Genomic DNA, 25,294 nt, shown 5'->3' on the forward strand with positions numbered 1-25,294 from the left:
TGAAAAGAGTTCCGTGACACGATTTTTAAGGCCTGCACTGCAGCACGTTTTAAAGCATTGGGATCGCTTAATTGTTTGCGCGCTTTCTACTGAGCTAGACATCCAACGATATTAAAAACAAGATATGCTCACCTTCCCTTGAAACAGAATCGATCAGACTGTTGCACATATCGGGTGGAGGACTTACTAGTGAATACTTTTACTATACTTTTACCAGATCATCTTCCTTTCACTACGGCACACAGTAGTAAATCCTAATGTCATCTACGACATTAGGCTGTCTGTAATCAACTAAAGAAAGCTAGATTATCCTATAAATCTTTTTAAACAATTTTTCCAGTCTCTTAAGGAGGCTAGGAAAGGGAAATTTATGCCGTTGATCTAGCATTGCAGCGGCCACCTATGCTCGTTGTTTACATTTCTTGCACCGCTCATCCTCTTCTAGTTTCACTATTCAAACGCAAAGCATTCGCAAATATGTCTTCTTTTGTATATTTGTGAATTTATTCATTTACCGCCAAAACAAGCGCTTTGTGCCTGCCGAAATGGCAAGACAAGCGCTGAACAAATCGCAGAAGCAGACGACAGCGAACAGGTTATGACTAGCGCCACTCTGCTCGTACGTTCTTTCCCTAGCGGCAAAAGGGGCGAACTAGACCAGGCGTGCTGGAGGAGGGAGATCTGTGCAGGTCTGTAGTTCAGTAGGTCGTGGGTAGGAGAACCGCGTGGCCAGCGTGGCGCTAGTGTCGGCCATATTTCTCCTCCGCTCGCATTGGGCTCTCCTGTCGGCCGTGTTGACGGCGGTTCTTCTGTGCGCCGAACGCGAGGCGTTTGTAATACTCGAACCCTTTTTTTTTTTTGTTTCCCCACCATCGCCACCGCAACTGTTCGGCTCGCCGTCCAGGAATGATGAGCGATGAAGAGCGCGACGTGGACATCGAAAGCGACGTGAGTAGAAAAACCCCGCGCCTTCCCTCGCGCGCAGCGCACGCCCGGAGCGAGCGTGGCCCGCAGTTGGTCATGCGGCAGCCGCCGCAGCTACGTTGACGTTGGCCCGCGCGTCTGCTAGGTAGCGTTTGGGTCCGCTTCTTTTACGGGGGGTCCGCGGTGGCCCACACGCAAGCAGCCGGTGGTTTGGACTAGAGCATTGTTTCTTTATTCTTCTCCCTCGCCTCTGTTCGTAATGAGGTGGGCTCCACTACTTGGCGTTTCGAGTCTTTTCTTTTTGTTTTCCTTGGCGCTCGGTCGCTAGGCCTAGTGTCCCGTCGGTTCTCCCCGCGTCACCGGTTCGTCGCGCCTACGTGCCCGAGCGGTACATGCGTCTAGGCGTCCGGGGAAGTCTGCTGGTGCAACGTCCCGCGCCGTAGCTTGGCAGGAGGACGTGACCGCTATTCGTCCGCCGCCGTTCGCATGTGTGGCATGGACGCGGCGGCTGTTCAGCTGTGCGCCGCCGCTCACGTGACTGCAAAATCACGCCGCTACGACCAACACAAACCAACGCCTGCTGCTTTGCACCACTGTCAGCGGTGCTATCGACTGTCTTTTTTTCTTTTTCTTCATCGCTCGTGCGACTAATTTTCGTCCCTTTATTTTCCAACGGCAGTTTGAAACTCTCACAACTATTTTACCTCCTTTCTAGAGCGAAGCGACCGTACAATATTTGACGGCAACTTGCGGTGCCTCCATTAAACGTATATCTTGCGTGGCTGTCAGCTGTAGGGAGAGCCTCTTTTTCTTCTTCTTTGCTTCTCGTTCGGCTACATCGGCTCTCGATCCCAGCGGCCTTCAGCGTCTCGTGCGGCGTTGCGTGCTTTCGTTCGAAACGCACCACGGCGTTTCGGTCCCGATAAGCCCGCACCGATCGCAATTAACGACATTGTTTGATTACTTCGATTTCGTGATTCAGTTAATTAGGGCGTTGTGTCAGCTTCCGTCGTTCGCCGTTGGCTCTCGTTCGACGATTCGTCGGACCACACGACGCTGGCGTTTTTGCGTAACCTAGGTATGTGCCTCCGTGGACTACGTCGCAGCGACGCGTTGAACCGTGTCGCATACGCTGTGCACCCCGCTGGGGTTGGGCACTCGTCGTCTATCGAATTTTCGCCTCGGAGACCCTCGCCAGCCTCTAGCGTTTGTGGGCGAAGCGCGCGGCGTTTTTAATTCTGGCAGCCGCCCGCGTTCCTGTAATTAAACCTCATTTGCCAGACGGTAGTCCGCTAGCAGACGCCTACCCCCGCGAGTTGCAGACGGCGATGCGTGTGCGGCCGCTTCGAAATTTTCCTTGCCCTTAAAAGAAGGCCTCGAAATGTGCGTCGCGGGGGTTGACGCTCCGGATGCAACCGCCTCGGACGTCGGATGTTTGTTGCGCGCACGATTATTGCCCGTTGCTCTCTTTTGTGCTCGGCCGTTGTCGTGAGTCCCGACCACTGCGCGACCCGCACGAAGTAAATAGCCGGGAGCATCCGAACTAGAGAAGCGAGCACGCTGTTGCAATTGGAAGCGTCAACGGTGCTTGAGAGGCTCGGGCACTGGCCCGATCAATATGTGACCCCGCGCCTGCTGTCGACCGAGTTCTAGTACTCTAACTGCTTTTCTTTCTTTTTTATATTCTGCGACCATAGCTGAAGGCTCAGCAGCCGGCGCTAATAAACCAGCGTGTAGCTCGACCCTTAGATGTAAAGAAACTTGGGCAGTATTTGTTTCTGTTAACCACTAACTATTATGTTCAATGCAATTCTTGGTGATGATAGTGACAGACCAGTCCAAACGTTTGCAACCAATTCCCAGCTTCCTCAGTTTTCTTTTTGACAAATTTGACCAGTTGCTATTGGGAACAAGAAAATGATTTGCAGTGTGCGTTTCTTTTAATTGTTAACTCATATGTTCAGTGCATTCCTTGGTGACCAGGTTTTTATTGTCGACCTACTCCGAGCTTCAGCGGCTTTTTGTTTTTGCCAAATTTGGCAGTTTGCTATTGGGAATTGGATGATCCGGTTGGACCAGTTGAACATTTTTGCCTTGGCTGTCTCATGCAATATGAAAATAATTTTTGTTGCACTAACCCACTGTGCATGTTTGTGCATCTTTTTTGCATATTTTATCAGCAACGGGTGCATTCTGTTGGGCTTTGCATGCACACATCATGTCTGTGCCTTTGGCATTGTTCTTGGTTTTGCTTTGTGCAGTGTCCCTCCTTTTGCACTTGCTCTGCAGTGTCTAATTTGTCGAGAATGCTTTGGTAGGGCTTGTCTCGGTCAGCAGCGTAGCCATTCTCATAGCTGCAAGACCACTGTGTGTGTAGTGTTTGTATTATTCTTGTAAAACAACTTCTAATTTATGATTGCCAATCTTTGTTAAGTCAGTATTAGGTACCAGTGTTTGCAACAGCTATTCATAGAATGAATTAGAGTCGATGCTGTCATTCTATAACTAAGTTCAATTTATCAATGCCAGTCTCGCAGTCAATATGTCGGACATGTAGTGTATATATTCCTACACAGTAATGGTCTGTTGTTGCTCGAGTTCTTTCTCCAATTCAACCTTGTATTTCATCAACTTCGCGCACCGCGCCATATGGAGAGGGTGGGACGCCTTTTGCATGAAAGCGCAGAGGGCGCCAGGCACTACTCGCAGTTCGGGTGTTTTCTCGCACACGGTTTTCTTTTCAACGTGAAGCCCCAGACTGGTGGCTGAAATGAAATGTTTCTCTCTCTCTCTCTCTCTTTCTATCTTTCTTTCTTCAACATGCTCAAATGTTTGCCCAGTGGTGCCGTCGTTAGAGATTTAGCCACAGCTATGTTAAATCTCACTAGCTTCATTCAATGCAGGGTAGGCAAGGGTTTGTATCAGCGAATCTGTTGTGTGTTTCAGAGACAAAAGCGGGGGTTGTGTATTGTGCGCTACTTAATGTTCCATGAAGCTTCCATTCATGTGGAGTGGAGGATGATCAGATGCACACATTAGACTCCCTCCTCCTGGTTCTCTCATCTGATTGGCTGATGCAGCCCACAGCTTTTGCTGGACTGTACCGAGTTGTTCAGATGGAGCATGAGTGTTGTTTTCTGGCGCCACTGTGAGATCGTTCTGTCCTTGGTGGAGTGGCAGTGCTTAATGCAGACATTGGAACGTAGAGGATGGTCAGTGCAACACCGATGGACCAAAGCAAAATAGGATTGCCATATTTGTTATGCAGATTTGAGCTGGCACAGCCAGGTTTCCGTTCTTGCAAGCAATCCCAGTTGCCAGTTCGGCTGTAGCGTTTCCCGGATGCAAGGAGGAAATTGGGCCGGGGCAATCAAATTTGGCACCGAGGATGCCAGGAAAGTAAATGTTTCCCAGTTCCGTTTTATTAAAGGAGAGCACCTAAGATACTCCTAATCGGTTGAGTTGTTGCCATGTCCAGAAATGACATTGGAGGGTGTGACACGCAGGCAATTAGAACTCCAGGTAGTTATTGAAGGTGTCATTGTTCTACTGGTTCACGAGCTGCCGATTAGCAGGTGATCTTTCAAAGATGTGGTAGGTTGTTCCTTGTCGTATAATGTTGGGGCCATGGAGCTGCCATTTTTCTTTTGATATTTTCTTTTTGTATGTAGCACTTCGGCAGAAATACACAAGGTGGAAGTATGAAGTAATGCTACAGTAGCACGAAGCTACCAAAACAACCCATGCACATTTCAGAGAAAGCAAGCTACGCAGTTGGAGGAGAAAATGTGCTTGATTAAACCTGGGACCAATGCCTTTCCGAGGGCATTCGCTTGCCATCCGAACCAACCAGAAGGTTAGCAGATTGTAGGGCAAGGCTGAAATAATCGACAACTCTTAATGCAGGAACATGTATGTGTAGTGCAGGGCATCTCTTTCCAAGAGGGGAGTTGGTTCTTGGACCACAATTAAAAAAGAAAAAAAATTATTTTTGAGTTGTGGTGCTGAAAATATGTAGACGCGAAATTTCATGTGCTTGCTTCATATACAAAGTTTGCATTTGTCTCGTTTAGTTCAACTTTTATGCAAAATTTGGCCTAGCTTTGCTGCAAAAATTTTGAAAGGAAATCAGTTTCTCAGTTTTTCTCAGTCAGGGTATGAGTGGTATCTGCACGATTGTTAGAGTTTAGTACAACCAACTAGATTTCTCTGTCTGCCCTAGAACAAGAGTTACGAGACTTTGCGCCGACACACTTGCAAGTTAACACAGCCTTGCAACTCTGGTAGACAGACTCTAATGAACCACCCTAAATGGATTTTGCCAATTAGCCAGGAAGCGAAGCCCTTCATTTACTGTCGTCACCATTGGCAGCATCTGTACTGCTCAGCTCGTAGTTGTACCAGTTGCCAACTGTCGCGGTTGGGCATTTGCAACTCTCCACCCACTGCTACTTGTCAGTATTTCTGTCTGCTTACAGGATTCCTCCTTCAAGGATTCCTTCTTGAGTGATGACGCATCCCTTCCTGAGCAGAGGACATCGCTTGACGTATGTTTTTGGGTTTGCACTCGCCAGTGCACTTGACAGCGCATTGGCGGATGCTAGGATGATGGGAAATCAGACCAATAAATTTTGGTGCGGGATAACGGCAAAACTATCCAGGTGCACTTCAGGAACTCCGGTTCATCAAGATTAAGCTGATGCGCCCCATGGTGGCCACCATTATAGCTTGGGTTTTGCTTTGAGCATAAACTTTCTAAATCGCCAATGCAGTCACTTAGCTGCAACGCCATGGTGAGCTATTGTGTAATTCAGGACATTTCCTAACGCACAGACGGCGCAGGCATGGAAATGGACAACACGCGTGTAGACTTTCATTAGCCTTAGTTTCACAATCACTTTTGTAAATGGCCTCACTTTCGCATATTTCACATGGCTCGGATGCATTATCACCCACGGATCGTGCCAAGCACACTGTCTTGGTACAGTGCCCAAGAACGCGGTCCACCGTACATGCTGGTGTGGAGTAACACAAAATCTCATGAAAGTGGTGATCGTGCCCCTTAAAAGTGATCACTCGAGAATATGGCCACTAGATTCTCTGCCCACATCCATTTCGAACATTGAACTCAACTTGAAGGTAAAAGCGTTGGTTGGGTGCCTGGCTACTTCACATATCTGCATCGCTAGGCTCTTGTGCATGCATGTGTGTGTGTGTGTGTGTATGTGTTAGCTGACCTGCATGCATGGAGGCCACAGCGTAGACCAGATGGGAAGGCTTTCTCTTGCCGTGTTTTCTCTGCGTGGTGCTCAGCTTTTTTTTTTCCATGTGTGTGCATGCATGCATCTGAATGAGTGTTGCACATTGGTGGCCTACCCCTCTGCATTTTGTAAATGCTTACCCGTCATGTCATCATCAGTAGACATCAACCTGTGTTTCTGTGTGTTTCCCTCTCATTTTATGCCTGCAGGCGGACAAGAGGGCGCACCACAACGCGCTGGAACGAAGACGAAGGGACCACATCAAGTTCAGCTTCACCAGCCTACGTGACGCCGTGCCCTCTCTACAAGGGGAGAAGGTGAGTTGTGGACTTTTCTGTATTGTGTGCTGTTCTGTTAAAGCTAATTGCATTCAAACCAGCTAGTTCCTTCTGGTTGGTCATTTTTTGAAGCGCATAACTTCACTAAAAACAAAATTGTAAACTACACCTATTGCGACATCTAAAGTGGATAAAATTGATATATTAAAGGTGCTCTTAAAATGTCAAATGGTTTGTGAATAGGACTTCAACGAAAATGCTGTAAACACTGTAACAACTTCACGTAAAATGCAAACTTATATTTGGTTACTTCGAATGCTCTGGCAAGTGCAACTTTTTTGTCGCAAGCTATGGCAGTTAAATATGTATGCTCCAATTTAACTTGTCAATTTTCACAAATTTTTTTCTTAATTTGATTCACTTGGCAGAATGCCAACTTCAGCATGACTTCACTAACAGCAAATATAGAAGGGGCTTCAGTATTGGGTGGCAGCAGCTATGATGAACACTATGCACCAGTTATATTAACATCTCACCATTGGTTTCTCTTTTCTTATTAGACTGCATGCCACAGCTTCTGTGTGCATCACATATATGAATAGTTTGGTGACTGCACATTTATGCAAGACCAGTGCGACTATATTAGCTTGTCGAAGTGCATGGGCTGTAGGGTATGCTTGTTGAACACGCAGAAATCCTTGATTAGCCACTCCATCAGTCAATGTATCAAGCCAGTCCTGACGGTTGTGAGCACGCCTGGTTACAAATGCTCTCGAGAAAGAGGCCAAGACCAAAGCACTTGTATATGCAGAACTAGGCGCGCGTGACACTGTCATTGGCCAATAAATGGAACGCGTTGGCCAGCCTAGATGCATGCCGGCAATGAGTGCAGCTGCCCTGTAGGCATCCGTGGGTGTCTGCCAGCCATTAACTCGTTTTGATGGTCTCCCATCAATACCAGCTTCGGGTTCTTCGTACCGTGTTCTCAGACTGCGGTGGCCGATGAGACCTCCCATCTGCAATGGCAGTTGGTCACATAGGATAGTAGTCCTTCTGCCGCGCCTTGTTAGAAATTATCCAGTATTGTTTCCTGTGAAAAGCCAAGCCTTTTCGCTTCATGAAGAGATGCACTTATGAATGAATTCAACCTCCTTTGCAGTGAATCGAATCTGTCATTATCAGGAGAACATGCACAATGTTCCCCAAAAAATTCCATCGCTGTGTCTTCAAGTTTGGTATGAACAGCATAGCGCTTGTGGTATGAAATGTTCAGTGAAAGTCCACTGTTTCACTTTCTGTTTGTGGAAAGTAGTAAGTTCAGTGCCACCATGCTCCTGTTAGCTTTCGCGTATCCTATCACATAGTTTCCGAATCCAGCGCTAAGGTCAAGCCAAGACCTGAAATTTTGCACCCCGAGGCATTATCAACACATGTTTGCTGAGAATTTGCAATGTTTGCAACAGCAACAACAAAAAGGGTGACACATTATCTGGCTCATTTTTGCCTTGTCCCATAGTGGCCAGAGAACAATTTAAATTGTGCCAAAGACTGCTAATAAGGCAAGGTGGCACTTTTCCAGAAATGTCTTCTGAGAAAAACTCTATATATTCCACTTTTGTGGTAGTGTTTCCACAGCATGAGTGAAGGAATACAATCCTAACAATGTTGCATCATTAAAAATGACAAGACATATTTGTACCATTTTCTGAATAAAGAAAGAAAAGCCCTTCGGGGGTTTGTATCCAAAAACGCTACATATTCGATGAAGCTTCACAAACAGTAAAAGAAGTGAAATAGCAATCATCTCACCATCAATCGACAGGCCATTCTAAGCATGTTCAACAAGCACTTTCATTGTCCGCTGTTTGCTCTAACGTGCGCAGTTTCATTTCAAAGCGCGACATTATTTCAAATATCATCTCATCTTTTGCCAGCAACCTACTAATCTTGACGGAAACATGGCTAAACAGCGACATCTGCGACAGTGCAGTCCTTACCGACTTGCCTAATTTCCGCGTCTTCCGCAAGGATCGCCCGGATAGGAGGGAAGGGGGTGTACTGATTGCAACCAGAGATAAACTATCATGTACAACCATTAATGTTTCATCAGGCATAAAAATGTTATGAGTCTTATGTCACGCTTCACCTCAGTCAGTTTTGATTGGCGTTTGCTACAGGCCTCCTAACAGTCCGGATTTTCCCATAATGCAATAAATGCAATAAACGAATGCAATAAATGATAATGCAATAAACGAAATTAAAACGAAGCATCCAAACACCTGTACTCTCTTATTTGGACACTTCAATTTCCAGAGTATCAATTGGCATAATCTAACTACCACAGGTAATAGAGATGCTAACAAATTCCTTGATGTTTGCCTTAATTTTAATCCTGTACAAATTATATCAGAACCAACCTGTGTAACTGAGGACTGCGCTAACATTCTCAACCTAATATTAACGGATAATCCGGAATACGTTGATTCCATCACGTATATACCAGGTGTCAGCGATCACCAAGTCACACAAGTCGGCTTCACGATTAAACCATTTTCGCGGACAACTAGCAAACGTGCCATCCGACTTTGTGATAAAGAAAACTATACTGCCATAAATAATAACGCACATTCTTACCCTGTTTTCAGCCTGACTTTAATCAAGGATCTATCCACGATAACTGGTACTTGTTTAAGACAAAAATTGAAGGTTTGGTTGACAGGTTTATTCCAAGCGTAAATATAAAAACTAACCCCCTAAACCCTTGGTTCACAAATACACTCAAACGTCTTGAAAACAAAAAGAAGCGTCTTTTCAGTTCAGCCAAGTTGCGGCCTAGTCAGAACGCTTGGGACAAGTATTATGCAGCTGAAAAAAATGTACCTACAAAATGTGCGAGAAGCCAAACACTTTCTTTCATTATGACCTTCCTAACATGTTGTCTACTAACCCCCGTAGGTTCTGGCGAGTCATTAATCTCCAGAATACACGCACAATTTCCCTCACCGATGCATGAACTGAAACTTTCTGTGAATCCGAATGCGCCAACATTTTTAACGCAGCTTTTTCATCCATGTTTACTAATCAAACCAATGCGGCTGTTTCTCCAAACCCCGCAATTATTCAGGAGACAATGCCTGGACTTGTATTTTCTTCAGAGGGGATTCTGTCTGTAATAGAAAACTTAAAGCTTTCATCCTCTGCTGGCATTGACAACATCAACTCTAAGATACTGTAGAACACCAAAGATACATGTTCATCTCTGTTGTGCTTGTTATTCACTCAGTCACTCCTCACAGGCCAACTGCCCAAAGACTGGAAACAAGGGAAGGTCGTTCCAGTCTACAAATCAGGTAACAGGAGCTCACCTCTAAATTACCGTCCCATTTCTCTAACTAGTATTCCCTGCAAAATCATGGAACACGTCATCTATACTCGCATCATGGCATTTCTCCACTCGAATAACTCTTTCAATCCTGCCCAGCACGGGTTTTGCCGCGGTTATTCCTGCAAGACTCGGCTTGCCGCTTTCTTACACGATCTGCACTCTAACCTTGATTGTAATCTTCAGTCTGACGTAATATTTTTAGATTTTGCTAAAGCCTTTGATAAGGTACCCAATAAACGTCTTCTGATAAAGATTTCCCACTTAAATTTGCACCCTAATATACTGAAGTGGATTGAACAATTCTTGACTAATCGTTCACAATTCGTCACCATTAATAATAGGAATTCTAAGTCAGTCTCTGTAACATCAGGCATCCCCAAGGATCCATGCTTGGCCCGCTACTTCTCTTAATATACGTAAATGATTTACCGTTAAATGTAACATCTAGCATATGTATGTTTGCGGACGATTGTGTGATATATCGTGCTATTACTTCCGCCGCTGACCAATCTTCTCTTCAAAGTAATCTTAATGCTGTTCAGGACTGGTGTAACGAGTGGCTAATGGAACTTAACCCACGTAAGTGTAAATATTTGTCCATTCATCGTCGCCATAATTCTCTTGTATTTCCTTATGTAATCTCCAAAGTTCCGGTAGAACTAATTCATTCGTACAAGTATTTAGGAGTAACACTTTCGAGTGATCTTTCTTGGAATTCTCATGTTACTAACCTAATCCGCGAACAGGACTTTAGGATTTCTAAAACGCCATCTACATCATGCTCCTCAACATGTAAAATTATTAGCCTACAAATCATTGGTCAGGTGAAAACTAGAATTTGCATCGCCTATTTGGAATCCTCATCAAGCATACCTAATTAATGATCTTGAATCTGTACAAAATCAGGCCGCTCGTTTCATCCATTCGTCATATTCCTTTGATATCAGCGTTTCCTCCTTAAAAACTGCAACCGCATTATCCCTCTTATCGCTCCGTCATCGCATTGCCAGCCTGTCTTTATTTCGCGAATTCTTTCATAGCCCTATGCGCATCGCACCTTATATCCTTCCCCCTACACGCATATCTCACCGCACCAGCCATCAGCTGCAGGTTGCCCCTCCACGCTCACGCACTGTCACGTTTCCAAATTCTTTTTTTCCTACACAGCTGCAGACTGGAACGGCCTTCCTAACGACGTTGCTGTCATTATGTGCCCATCGAAGTTCATCGAAAATGTCAAAAACTTCCTGTTATTGTGACTATGTATTTTTATTCTTGCCACCCCTTATGTAACGCTCCATTTATTGGGGCATTTAAGGTAATGAAATGAAATATAAAAAGCGAGCAGGCTTCGTGTGGCCGTAGAACACATGCGAGATGGTTCTCACTAATGCGTGCTGCCTGTTGCCTTCTTTCGCAGGCATCGCGGGCTCAGATCCTAAAGAAGGCGGCAGACTATATCCAGTCCATGCGGCGCAAGAACACCGCGCATCTGCAGGACATCGAGGACCTCAAGCGACAGAACAAGCTCCTCGAGGAACAAAGTACTGACCGCTCTCGCATGCTTGCCTTGTAACTGCAGTAGTGTTTCTTCGTGTGCCTTCACCCACTCTTCTGAATGTGGCTAGCTGTCTGGCCTTGGAAAGCTGCACTGGAGTAAGTGCAGAAAGAAAGAAAGGGAAAAAAAGTGCAGGCAAGCACTCATCATTGGATCCTCTGGTGGAAACCAGCTGCTTCAAAAATAAGTACTATTGCGGTTGATGTGCTCATTCAGGGTAGCCATATATTCAGCCCAGTAGCTGGCAACAGCTGGCATGTTTCAAAGTGTGTGTCGGCATTGACAACTGAGGAAGCCTTGCTGACCTTGTCCCGGAACACAGTTCCTTGGTAGAGCACGAAGCAGTGCAGATACCCTGGTCTGAAATTGTAGAAGTCAAGGAAAAAAAGTGTTCTCTTCCTTAGAAAGCGTGAGAGGTGTCTACTAGTGCAAACTTTCTGCATCTCTTTGCCTCACTGAACCACTTCAGGAGAGCCTCATCAACGTCACCATATGCTTATTTCTGGTGGTGCCTTATCGGTGCGTAGGGGCCCATATGAAAAACTTTTTTTTTTTATTTTTAAGGGGGCAGGGTGGAGTTCTTGTTAAAAATTTTGACAGAGCACAAATTTTTTTCTGGCTGCATCACAGTTCCTTGCACCTCGGTTAATGTCGCCTATCACAATCTTTGTTGAAAGCTCCATGGCCCTGTGTTTTGCAGTCGACGATGAGGAGTGCGGCACAGGGTTCACCGTGTAATGAACACCGCAGCACAGGACTGAGGCCGTTTGCCAATTAGGTCGCCGAAAGTAACACACTCATAAACGGTGGAACTGAGGCCGACGCTGCTAACTGTGGCTGTGCAAGTTTGCGACGTTCCACGTGCATTCCACATGCACGTGCACGCGGTGAACGTGCACGGTGGATTGGCCAACGAGAAAAGGAGCAACACGAGTTGAGTACACACGAGCCGTTAGAGAAGCCATACTAGACAATGCCCAGCAGTTGAGGAGAAGCTGCATCTTGTGCAAGTTGGGATGGATTTCTGTGCAGTTCTTTAGAATCGTCACAATGGAGACGTGTGCAGAGGAAAATTCGCGCACGAGAACCACCACCCAACTGTTGAATAACAAGGGGGCAACAGATAACATTTCCTCACACGTGCACTATTACAACTGCAGTCTTTTTTTCTGTCTGGCAACGTAATTACCTATGCTGAATATCTACAGCTCCAGTCGCTCGATGCTGAAACCTAGGTGGTTTGGTTTGTCTTAGGGTGGTGGTTCTCTTGGATGCGTTTATGTATTGTTTGAGGGTTAGCTTCAACCACATTGGGCAGGTGGTCTTCGCTCTGACAGAAACTTCCCCCTGCACAGTGGGAAAACCACCTCCTGGCTGCAGTGAAATAAAAAGGCTCTTTTGAGTCTTTGTTGCATCCTTTCCAGCTCATTTGGTGTGCGTTTTGCGGCATCTAGAAACTCTGCAGACTCTCAAGTATATCCGAGGGATGTGTATCCTTGTCCACGACATATGAAGAAAAATAAGACATTTGAATTTAAGTGCCCGGTGGTAGGATTGAGCCTCAATTTCCGAGCACAACAGCCTGATGCTCTAACCGTTAGGCCACAATCGCACATACACATCTATCGTGCTGACGGCAGTTGGATCTTCGAGATGATTGGCGCGTTTGTCACAAGTGTGGCATGATTGCATGCATAAGTTCCTTTTGCACCATAGATGCAGGAATGAAATGGGAAAATTTGTAGCATTTTATTAATTGCTTCACATTGATTCCAAGATGTGCATTGGATCTGCTTAATTTTTTTTTTTAATTTAGATACAGTTGAACCCACTTATACCAATAGTCAAGTGCCACGAAAATTCCATAGTTATAACCGATAATTGTTACAACCGGGTTGCATGAAAAAATCGAAATAGGGGGACGGCAGAGCTGTTGTGAGAAAACTACAATGGCGGTTAGGCCAGTGCCCCTCCCCACCACCTTCCTCCATCTGGCTGCTGATTGTGTTCACTCGTTTAAGTGCTTCCTGGGAGCTCTGATCGCGTGTAACAAGCTGTGGCTGTCGGCGTTAAAGAATGGCACTGCTACAACAACTGCAAGGAGGGGTCAAGGGTGGCAAGCGATATGCAAGCACCGCCGAGGCATCGCTTGGGTAGCCCCAAAAGGGACCTTAAAGAAATGTGAGAAGGCTGCCGCAGCAGCCTGTCAGCTTGGGAAATCCAGAACAAACGCTGAGGCGAATTCGCCACAAGCATCTCGCCACACACTTCTCACTGGCTTGCCTGAGAAAACCCTATGTCCATCAGCCTTGCATGGTTTACGCAAAGCTTGCCAACATCCTTCTACATGCTCCACGTAATGCAGTGGGAGGTTCCTCACAAAAACGAAGCCTCGAAGGGACTACATCATCTGCCAGCCCTCCTGCGAGGACAATGTTGAAGCAGCCTGCCCGCCGCGTCACCGCTGCCGTCGTCACCGTCGCTATCTGACGCAAGCACGTTCGCAACGATCGCCTCATCAGTTAGAAGCACTTAGTTTCCAATTCTGTAGCCGTGTGCTTTTTCACCAGCAACGTCGTGCATTGCCGATGATCAGCGGGCGTATCAGCCATCTTCCGTTTCAGCGGAAAGTCGGAGACTGGGAAACCGCGTGGTCAGAAATGATTTCGACGCAAAAAGAGACTGAATGCGAGTGATAAAGCTGCTGGCAGAACTGTGCTGAATGAGGAGCCAGCGAGCAACGTGCGAGCAAGCTGGGAGCAGTGCTGTTGGCATGATCCATTCATGTTTCGGAGGGTGGGGCAGCGTAGAGCTGTGGGCGCAGCCCATTCGTGTTCGGAGGGGTGAAAGGGCAATGGGAGACAGGCGCACGGAGATAGCTGGAAAATGAGTGTACGGCGGCTGTTGTTGGTGGTAAATTCGAGCAGCGGCCCATCGTGCAGCAGCTCGAATTTTTTATTTAATTTTATTTCCAAGACTGTAAACATTCTTGTTCCATTTCCCAGCACCGTTCTTAAATTACGAAGTCGTAACTAGCATGACAACAACTTTCCTAAAATCTTGTAATGTGCATAGAGTCTCATAATGGGCGAAGTTTTGATATGGTGCAACAGTGAAAAAAGTTTGATGGACAGAGCCTTCTGCTAGCGCCTCCTCATTTTAAGTTTGAGTATTTTCTTACACAAGTTTTGAATTTACTACTCCCATGTCAAATATATTTCTAATCTGCTAGAAATTTTCTATCCAGGTGTGCAATAAAGAGAAACGTCATTTTCTACATGCATATATTCAATTTTTTGCCGACACTTTGAGGGTCAAGTTCTCTATTTGGTGTTAGCTTATAGATCAGCTGCCGTGCATGGGATCAGTCAAGCGTAGCTCTCAATGCGTGGTATTATATGTAATCAGTCCTGTACTGGTTCATCCTGTGTCAGTTGGAGCAAACATTCACAGATGCTCTGAGTAATTCCCTATTGCGAAAAAAAAAAAAAAACACTTTAATTTGAAGGCAACGTTCTCTGTTGACGAGAGGAGGAAGAGAGGTGCAGCAATTTCTCCCTCCTCTTTGCTATGCTACTTTTCACATTTCACTGCTGGCTTCATTCAAGTTCTTTCACGTCGGCGCTGCTTTGTAGGTAAGCTGTAGAGTGTGGTGTGAGAAAATTGTACCGACCCCCTATGGTGGCGCGTTGGCTTCGACATTGCAGGACGTTTATCCTGTGCTTTGGGATCAAATCTTGACGACAGCGGCCAAATTTTTGCAAGAGCAAAATGCAAAAACACCCATGTGCCATGCATTGGGTGCACGTTAAGGAAACCACTATGGTGTGCCTCATAATTGTATATGATTTTGGCTCATAAAACCCCAGACTTTAATAATAATTATTATTATCATTATTATTAATTTTGAAAATTATTCTAGCTAGCAGCATGACCTCGCTGTCATGGTGCATCATTCTTCTCTGTTCAAGCATCGGCAGAAATGCCGAGAGGCAGAGCCGTCAATTGCCAGTCTTGAGGGACTGGAATTCAAATCCATGCAAGGCACTGCTCATATTTCTTTATCAATTTCTTTATAAACTCATTGCAAAGCCCTTTGGAATTCCAGCAATGAACACTGGCTGCAGCAGCTGACATCATAACGACTAGGGGAGTCAGCCCATGAAAACTATATTGCTGTAAAGTGAAAGTGGACAAAGAGAACTTGCTGCATGTGGAAGCTGAAATTGTAACCTCTGCTATGGAGCTGCCATGGTGGCATGCTTCCCACACACTTTCTTGGGTGTTTGTGTGCACGTACTGGACACCTCTAGCCTTGGGAGTGTTAGCCAGCGTCACACACTGGTGGACATGGCAGATGCTGTAAGAGCCTGGTTTTAAACTTCAGTTCAAATTTGTAAAGCTAACGCCCTCCGATTGGTTGCTGCATTTTTTTTTTAATTGAACATGGTGTCCATTCAATGCCTGCTGCTGCACATTGAATCGTGTGCCTGGTTTGTTGGCACTCAACATAGCTGACCTCCCTCCATATTTACTTATTTATTTACCCTCAAGGCCAATGACATTACAGAGGGGAGTGTGAAAAAAATAGTCATAAGTAGAACAAGGTACAGTGAGTTACAATAGTAATTTCAAACAGGCATGAACTTAAACAATGGTGGTTAGTGTCTCGCGAAAACCTTGGTTATCAATGATTGATGCAATGTCAGCAGGAAGGTGGTTCCACTCGATTGCTGTGCGTAGAAGAAAATATTTGAAAAATGTTTTTGTTTTACAAAATGGAATACCTACCTTAAAACGATGATCAATGCTATGGGACATGTATTGCGGTGATAGAATAAATTTGTTGTATAATTATAGTATATGTTGTGAAATAAATTCAAGCGGCTAAGTTTGCGGCGTGTGGATAGAGACTGAAGGGAAAGGCTGGCTTTCATGGTTGTTATTCTAGCAGTGCGATTGTAGTTGCAGAGAATAAAACGAGTCGAGTTATTCTGAACAAGTTCTAGGGCAGTGATTAATTTTACATGCCTAGGATCCCAGACAGAGGCAGCGTATTCAAGCTTTTGTCAAATTAATGCTTTGTAAAGTGTTAGTTAATCTAAAGAGGGGAAAAGTTGCGATGCAAGTATCCTAGCATGCGGTTATCATTGTTAATAATTTTTTCCGTGTGCACTGTCCAATTTAGATTACATGATATATGAACACCTAAGTATTCATAAGATGAGACGGATTCTACTGGAACGTTGTTCAAAAGATAAATAAGAGAACTGCGAGTGTTTCAGGCGACACGCATAATCTTACATTTCTGTACGTTTAGTTCCATTCGCCATGTTTTACACCATTTAGATGCAGCAACTACCGTATTTACACGATTGTAAGTCGACTCGAATGTAAGTCGACCCCCCCCCATATCGCGTGACCCGGAAAAAAAAAAAAATAAGAGAGCATACCAGAGGGCGCATTCGATAACGAAAATTTATTAGTAGCTGACATGGTCACTGGACTACTCGTCTTCACTAGTGCTGCCATCGTCATCGTTGCTGCAGTCCCACAGCGCGTCGTGGTCCAGCGAAATTTCAAATTTGGCAAACATTTTGCAGAACAGCAGCCCACGCCAAATGCACCCAACAACACGCAGCCGTCAGGGAGGCTTTATTGACAGGTCCGGTTGGCGTAATTTCGCAGTCTTCTGCCGCCAGCCACTCGTTGTACTGTACTCACGGCGGAGCAGAACCTTAAAATTAAGGCGAAGGTCCGGGCTTGTTTCATGACCCCGTCGCACTTCACTGGCAGGGACCGATCACGCATTTCAGCGACATGCGCCGCAAGCTTAGCCTACAGCTCCGAAAAGCGTCCAGACTTCGGCACGTGGGACATTTCTCACTTGCCGTCACAGGTGAAAATTTCGCTTCGCTGCAGTCGCCACTCTCGCACCACCCGTTTAGAAACATCGAAATTGCGGCCCGCTGCGCAGCGATTTGTTTCTTCGGCGTAAAGGATGGGAGCCCTCTTGAACGCTGCTGGGAACGAGTCCCGAACGATTCGTGGGCCTGGAGCACTCATGACGACTGGGGAAGCATAGAAGTAGCACGTAGCCGGCAGTCAAGTGGAACGCGTCTAGCCTTTAAACAGAGAAAGAGAAACCCGCGAGCGGTGTCTGCTCTTCCATGAGCTACCGATACTCCCCGCAAGCGCCGCCGTTCTGAGGGTGCCGCCGCAAATGGGAACAGCGGCGCTTCCATCAACTATCGACACCCCCTCCCCATGATTGTTGCATGCACTGTAAAACTCTCAAAAATGTTGGAAAACCCTTCTGAAAAGCGAACAAACACGCAGGATAGCGAAAAGATACGGGTAGGGCCATAGAGCAAACATAAAACTGTAACTACATTGTAGCTCCCGTTGGTAACGCTTTTATTGGCGGGGCCATGTTTTGGTTTCGATTGTAAGTCGACCCCCCAACTTCAGACTTTCAAATTTAAAAAAAGGGGTCGACTTACAATCGTGTAAATACGGTATGTTGGATTGGAGAGTGTTAATATCCCTATCGGTATCAATATTGACCGAGTCAGCTGCCTTGTCAAGTTGACAAGCCTGATCTGATGTAGTCCAAGGAGGCCACAAGTTTGTATGGTTTCTGTGTTGTGGATTCTTCTTGGGCACATTTGTGGTTTCCTGGTAGTTAGTACCCATTGGCTGAATATGCCTGACAGCTCGGCTGGTTCTGAAACCTTCGGAGGGCTTGATGATTATGTAGTCTGCAAGGGACCTTCCATGACATGTTTGTCGTGCTTTGTGTGGCCTTGGAGGCCGAGCAACACTATGATCCAGCACAGTATGATCTAGGACATTGCCTCCCTGCTATAGCTGTTTGCATAAAGAGACCCTGCAAGCTTTCCGATTTTCCTCACAGAAATAGAGCAGGCAAGACACAGTAGCGAGCCACGGTGGTGCAACGAAATGTAATCCCACAGATTTTGCAACGCTTTTCCTCTCCGGCTAATCAAAAATTTTTCAAATTAATTGCATCATATGATACATAGAAAATTATATCTGTGCTTTAAGCATGATATGCATTAGTTATTTGAAAACATATTATAAAGAGGCATCTTATACATTAAGTCAACTTGAATGTTTTTTCCTTTTCTTTTTTTTCTTTTTTTTTTCCATAGTAGGGTGATTGCCACCAAGGTGTGTGCGAAACCATTTATCAAATCGATGAGGGACGGTCATTGCATCAGAGCCGTGGCTGTGAGGCAGGCTTCCGAAGTTACTTGTTCGGGTACTTGTCTTGTGTGATGACATTTGTAAAACCCATCCACTGCGGTGTCCTGGGCCCTCAATGCTACAATAGTGCGGGGACTTGAGAACTGTCTGCAGCCGTGTCATACAGTCATAACCACTGTGATGTGCAAAGCCTTTGGCGCGACTGTTTGTTGTGCTGACTGCTCTGCAGCAAAGCCACTGAGGGTTTGTAGCTGTCCTTGAAACCCTCGAGTATCAAGGTGTCATTTGAGAGATTAGAAGGCACTTGAATTTTAAAACATGGCTTCCAAGACATGCTTTTAGGGCCTGCAGTTGCTTCTGGCACCTGCAGTACACAATAGCTTGGTCTTCAAGGTTATTTTCATTCATCTAAGGGAGCTGTAGCTGAGGGGTGCATAGAAGACAACCAACTGACCAAGGCGTATAAAAATCTTCTGAATTTAATTTTCAGCTAGTCTTAGTGGATGTTGTTTGGGCGTGTAGCGATAAAATTGGTGCAGGCCGAAAGTCAAGCCAATCAAACCCATTTAGCAGCTTTATGGTGGGTAGTCATCTTGTTTGTGACGGCTGTTTCCTAGCTGAGCCTTTTAAGGTACCCATTTTTTTTTTCCGAGACATCAGTCGTTAACTCAAAATCTGGGCTTGCTGCTCTGTAGTCATCAATCGTGTAGCGACTTCTTTGGCTTCACTTTCTCCATATGATGAAGAAAGATATTATGCAGATCTCGCATAATGTGGGAACCGATATAATGTGAAGCATTTTGAAGGTAGCTGGTCATCCAGCTTCATTTGGGGTTCCACAAAGCATTACTAGATGGACGAGTGGAGTTGTGTGTGTAACGAAGGTAGCAAAACGAAGATGCAACGACAAGAGTATGACAACGATGTCATGACAAGTAACTTTTTCGTACTCTGGCGGCTTCAACCTAGTTTCAACCTAGTTCAGTGCCAAAGATGCTGCAATGTTGCACAGCATCTACATAGCTCTTGCTGCTGCGAGGAAAGGGGAAGTCCTGTGCTATGACTCAATGGTGGCGCTGATGTAGAACCATTTCTGTCACCGTGGTCTCACAGCCTAGCAGCTATCGCAGCTCCACCTGTCATCGGGCAGAGTCATCAGAATAGGGGCACTGCAAAAGACTTGTGACCATTACCTTGAGGTGGTGCCAAAGTTCTTGTAAGATGTTCTCACGCACTAGGCAGCCCTGATGGCGCCATAAATCGACTGCTTTTGGTAGTTGAAGTGGTGGTGGACTGGACGTGGCAGTGCCTCCATTTCAAGCCTGAATCTGTTAGTGAAAACCATGAAGAAGCCAGGTTGATAGTACTTGGCGTAATTTGCATCTCAGTGGTTCCCTACAGTTCTGTAGAGGCTATGAATATTGCTGGCCGATGGGGGAGGGGAAATGCCATCAAGATTGGGCTCAACTGCCTCCTGTCATCAGCCCATCGTGCATCAATGACTCCCTGCTCCAAATGCCAGTGGTTCATTCCTTTGGTATCAGCCTCAAACGAGGTACTGCAGCCTGCAGAGTGCAACGTCATCCCGTTTTTTCCTTCTCTTGACTGCCCCTGCTGCTGCGCCAGAGTTGTTTGGGCAACACCAACAGTTTTTGGGCTCTCGTATCTGCAGCCCAGCGGTACCAGGCTTAAGGACGCACTGGGGCACTGCCGGCCGCCAGCACCTGAATGACATGCAAAGGTGGATCATGTTTGGAGCATGCTTCGACTGTGCCGAGCACTGTTTGCATCATATGCTGATGGAGAGCTTGGCCGATTGTTGCAATTATTCTTACGTGGGATAGTATTTTGTTTTCATTTGGTTGCTTTGTTCGCTGTATGAGAAAATCCCTCATTTTTTCGTGTCCTTTTGTCAAACTTTACTTTGCGTACCGTGTGCTCTGCAACTGTACTCTGCAGAAATGGATGGATGCAGTAGCTTCTCCGGAACGTGAGCGCCCGTTGAATAAAGACTGGTGGTTCACTTTTAAAGCAGAGATATAGTATTTCGCATGATCAAGGGACTTGACCCCTCAACAGTGGTGCATTTGGATGAAGGAAAGGATGCACTCTTGAAATCAGCATGGTAAAGGACAACGCAGAAAAGATAGAGGAGGAATGCCGAGCTACCAATGCAAGCTCTTGTCCCGTGCCCTATTCGTGTTGCCGTCATCTTCCATGCCTTGCTTTCTACTCTGTGGAAAGGACTCTTGCTACTGTCATGTGCTGGAAGGGAGTTCATGCAGTATTACCAGGTAAATGCTTCAGCATTTATCTGGCTTGAACACTCTTCCAATGATGTTCAAGAGCTCTTTGCTGGTATGATGTTCCACTGACCACAGGAGCACACGTGTGCTACTTCGTCGGTCCAGTTAGGTCATCGTATTTGCCCGTTTAGTGTAACGTGCTTTTTGATGTCTGCATAACTTCGGTGACGTGAGCTTCTACAACTTCCTATTTAACCCTTAGCAGCAACACACAGGATTAGCCTGAAAAGATTTATATTTTTTAAACTTTGTTCAGGCTGCAATAGTGCAAGGTTCTGTTATCCTTCAGCATGTGCGTCTTTTTCATTTTTTGCAATGGACAGCCACAGGAAGGCGCGAGTTGTTTCTCAGCATTACGTGGCAAGGCGGATGAGGCTAAATGTAGTTTTCTGCTTTTGGTACAGCAAATGTCAAGAGAAGAAATAAAAATGGCGAGACTGTGACGGGTGCTTACTGGTCATGTTCTTGCGTAACGCTGGAGAAATGGCTAATATTGTGGAGTGTTTATACCATGCTGTTGTGAGCATTCATTGTTTGATTTGCTGTTTTAAAAAAAAAAAGGCATGCCAAGGGCTGTTTCTTTTCTACAACAGGAAACGCCAAGAGCATCATAGTCCACATGTCGGGAACACAGACCTTGCACAAGACGTTGCCGTCCGGCACTGCGACTTCGAATCTGTAGCATAACATGTTCAGGATGGAAAATGAAAACTTGCGCTAGTTATAAACAGCGTGGCGACTACGCGTGTGCCAACCTCAACTTACTGTGGCATTTGCAAGATTGGCTCTCTATTGTCACAGTAGCATTTTGTTATTATAAGCTATGCTAAGTGGTGAATGGTTCCAGTACCGATTTTTCTTGACAACATTGACAGACTGAAAAAAAAAAATGCTCTCAAATGTTCGTGCACCTCAGCAGTCAAATGTTTGACATAGAATAGACACCCAATGCCCACATCACGGTTTGTGTCACTACGTGTGTTGCTCAGTAATAGCAGTAATTGTTCATTGCGACGCTACATAGAGGCTTCAGCTTCTCAGACGAGCTGTGCAGGTAAAGGGGGGCGGGGCGAGGACTTACAGGGTACAGAAGCTGTCAACAAATGGAAAGAAATGGTTTGTATGTTTATGTTCTATTGTGGGCTAGTCCAAAGTTAGGATGCTAAAAAGGACAGTGCTAAGCCTAACACATTTTTGAAAGTTGAATCCATAAATGGGGGAGGGGGTCACTGTGATTGACAGGAACAAGCTGTAAATTTCTTGGCTAAAAAGCCACCGACTGCTGCCTTCGTCACTGGCCGTGTCGGCAGTCAGCTTGGTGACTGTAAATTCTGGTTTTCAGTGTCTGAACGTCGCCGTCTGTCCTGCCTTGCAGTCCGGGCGCTGGAGAAGACCAAGGTGGCTGGCGGTGGTGGCTACTCGACTGCCCCCATGCTCGACGCCATGAACATCAAGGGGGACTCAATCTCCGCCTTCGATGGGGGCTCCGGGTCCGAGAGCTCTGACGACACGGACAACTCCTCCCGAGGCTCACGGAAAAAGCTGAAGTCCAGCCCGGGCTCAACGCCCCTGCACCTTTGAGGAAGGCAACGGCGTTGTTCCATCAGTTGCTTTGCCGTCGAGCAAGCGACGAGCCCTCAAAGAAGGCCTGCCCGGATGCAACTGCGTCGATGTTGAGCCAGATGCCCTCTCCCTCTTGCCCTTACATGCCTGTTATTATTTTTTTTCTTCCTCGATAACTGTTCCCTCTATCAAGAGGGGCTAAGAATGCAAGTGGAAGCATGGGGGCTTTTGTGGGGGGAGGGTGTGAGGACGTTTTTAGATGTTATTTATATCTCGCGTGTGATTTTATTTTTTTCTGCGCTCTTCATTGTGCCCATGTTGTGTGGCTTTTTCATACTTGTACCTGTAAGCGGGCACAAACGATTACGTACGACCGGCGAGTCCTCGCCAGATGCTGCCTACCCTTGGCCCTGGCTTTCTTAGGGAAGTGCTTGGCTACTTTAGGCTCGCAGCTATTGCAGCGGAATTAGGGCGCGTTCTCTCCTGATATGGGTGTGGATTACGTTCTCTTTGTTCTCTCCTCTGCCTTCTTAGTGATGAATGGGACGCTTTCTTGAAATGGCATTTGTGTGTGTGGGACGGTTGTGATGCTCCGCTTGTGGTCTATGCTTGGGGACCGTTGAGGGATGCCTGCAGACCTGTCGAGTTAAAGGTGGTAGGGAAACGAGAGATGAGTGGGTTGGCGACAGTAGCTTGTCCTTTGATTGCCGCATGCTTTTGGCAGTGCACTGTTCTTCCCAGGAATGCGGTCTGCCAGTATGTCTCGGGTGAATTGACGACTCGTTTGGAGGTGGAATGCAAGGTGAATGAGTCAGGCTTGGCACTTAAAAGGAAAGTGATAATTGATGACAATGGGATATTCTGCGTGTATTGAGCGGGGCTTTGAGCCGGGGCCAGAACTTGACATATTTAAAATCGGCCCATTGCTCGTTTTTAGATTTTGACTTCTCTCGCTCTCAGCTGCTGATGACGAGGTACAGTTATGGTCACTTGTGAATTTTCAAATGTATTGGTTGCGAAACTTGAGTGTCTGGAAGTCTACTATGAGGCAGGAGAACGTAAGTTCAGAGAAGTTGTGGAAAGAAAATAGAAAGGGGCGTTTGGTGTAAAGCCACCGAAAAGAAATGTTCTGCATAGGTGCCTGGGGGTAAAAAAAAATCTTAAGCACCCAGGGCCTGCTGAAGGTCACGTGCTCATCGGTGTAATAGTGTCCTTTGTGTGTGTGCGCGAAGCAAGTCTTGTTCATAAGGAGGCATCCTGTGCTTTGTTGGTGGACTTGTGGTCTCCAGACGTTGCAAAATTTTGAGCCTTGCTATGGCAAAAACTTGTATTGCCTTTTCTCCAATTTATTTTTGCAGTTGTGTACATGCAGTTTTTGTTGAAATGCATGTATGATCAAAAAGCTTTTCTTGTTCTGTGCTTTTGGAGGGTTTTCTCTCCCCCTTTAGTGCAACGACTGCTTTTCGTATGCTTTCCTTTTAGTAATTTCTTTTGTATTAAGCAATATTATGGCTCCCTTTCATCAGTGTTGCCTCAACTGACGAAAATAACTCGACTTGTAGCTCACACACTATGACGGAAAGGCATCTTCCCATTGGAAAGAGGAATGCAGTAAAAAGCCACCAGGGCACATGAAACTGCCATTGTCATCTTTTCTGCTGGCTTTTCATTAAGTACAGATCACTAAGAGCAGCCTAACGCTAGCCACTAAAGAATTATAGGCCTTGTTCACACGTCTGCGTGCATGCCGTCTCCAATGTGTAGTGCTGCCGCTTTCCGAACACTTGTATCCAAGTGGCTACTCGTGGGGTGGAAGTGGTCTGAATGCAAAGCCAGTGCGAGGGGTCTGTAATGTAACTCTGCATTGTCGTGTTGCCCTCCTTCCTCAGCAATAAGAAGCCCTCGGGAGCTTCTGTGTGGCTCGGGAACTGGAACATAGGTCTCTAGAGACCCCTTCTGTTTAACAGCCCTCTTGTTATCATCGGCACTGAGGCGAGAACCATTCCCCTGCCTTCTAAAGAATGGCACAGGCCACTGTTTTCTTTTTTTGTTGTTGTGTACCTAATTCAGTTGCGAACGTGGCCAGCCTCTGCCCGTCGATACGTTATCACTGCCTTCCTGCAAGCACAAGCAAAGGGCGCTGGATTGGCGTTAACTGGACACAATGAATTTGAACGTCATCGATTTTTTTATTATTATTATTTCAGTGTTATAGATCATGCAATGCACTAAGTGTACCCAAATGTGCCGTGTCCATTTCCTCGAGCCAATAAACTGTGGTCTGTACATAAATTCTGCGGCCCATCCTGTGTGCGTCATTCATTCGCATGTAAAAGGGAGCAAAGTACTTGGCTGCTTTACTTTTGCTTGAAGGGCAAGGGGCACTTTCAGAAAAATACGAGATTACACTTGCAGCATTGGTGACTTCTACAGGAGACACTTAAAAGTGGTGTATCCCAGAGAACGACTAAAAAGCAAGGGACTTGTGCCTGCACCCCTCGAATACCCCACAGCACTCCTCCCGTTGGCAAGTGCTACTGATCATGCCTGGTCCGTCTTTTTCGGTGTGTTGCATTCCACGGCTGAATTTGGCAGCTACACCACATGCTGGAACATGCCCAAATGCTACGGAGCTTTAACTCCATCGTGAGCACACTTTACCTATATTCAGTCTCGCAAGACTTTTCGGCACTGTGGAGGCTGCAGTACCTTTTGGCCCATAGAAAGGCCGAATGCTCGTCGAGATGTGTTCGTCCGTGACATGTCGTCTGCTCGCCGCCGCAGTAATT

General features: G+C 46.1%; 1 protein-coding gene across 8 annotated transcripts; it reads left to right on the forward strand.

The window, feature by feature from the left end:
- The first annotated feature begins 724 nt into the window (after positions 1 to 724).
- On the forward strand, positions 725 to 24,797 carry LOC139047943 (protein max-like). Of its 8 annotated transcripts, none has more exons than XM_070522132.1 (6): positions 725 to 948; positions 5,403 to 5,471; positions 6,395 to 6,502; positions 9,760 to 9,813; positions 11,269 to 11,392; positions 22,285 to 24,797. In XM_070522132.1, exons 1-6 carry the CDS (start codon positions 907 to 909, stop codon positions 22,521 to 22,523), a joined length of 636 nt encoding a protein of 211 aa, XP_070378233.1. In that variant the 5' UTR covers positions 725 to 906; the 3' UTR covers positions 22,524 to 24,797. The 8 variants fall into 8 exon arrangements, with proteins under 8 accessions (XP_070378233.1, XP_070378236.1, XP_070378239.1 ...); XM_070522131.1 differs by lacking the exon at positions 725 to 948 and adding an exon at positions 4,721 to 4,780; XM_070522133.1 differs by lacking the exon at positions 725 to 948 and adding an exon at positions 4,721 to 4,780 and having other exon boundaries at positions 22,318 to 24,797.
- The last annotated feature ends 497 nt before the right edge of the window (positions 24,798 to 25,294 follow it).

Source organism: Dermacentor albipictus, chromosome 7 (genome assembly GCF_038994185.2).
Source record: "Dermacentor albipictus isolate Rhodes 1998 colony chromosome 7, USDA_Dalb.pri_finalv2, whole genome shotgun sequence".
NCBI classification, from domain to species: Eukaryota; Metazoa; Arthropoda; class Arachnida; order Ixodida; family Ixodidae; genus Dermacentor; species Dermacentor albipictus.

What these genes read in the sequence shown, in the direction of transcription:
- LOC139047943 (XM_070522131.1), top strand. Translation starts at nt 4,736, where the DNA reads ATGCCTTTCCGAGGGCATTCGCTTGCCATCCGAACCAACCAGAAG. An exon ending in CCATCCGAACCAACCAGAAG is followed by an intron (nt 4,781 to 5,402) that starts GTTAGCAGATTG and finishes GTCTGCTTACAG; the next exon opens with GATTCCTCCTTCAAGGATTC. An exon ending in AGCAGAGGACATCGCTTGAC is followed by an intron (nt 5,472 to 6,394) that starts GTATGTTTTTGG and finishes TTATGCCTGCAG; the next exon opens with GCGGACAAGAGGGCGCACCA.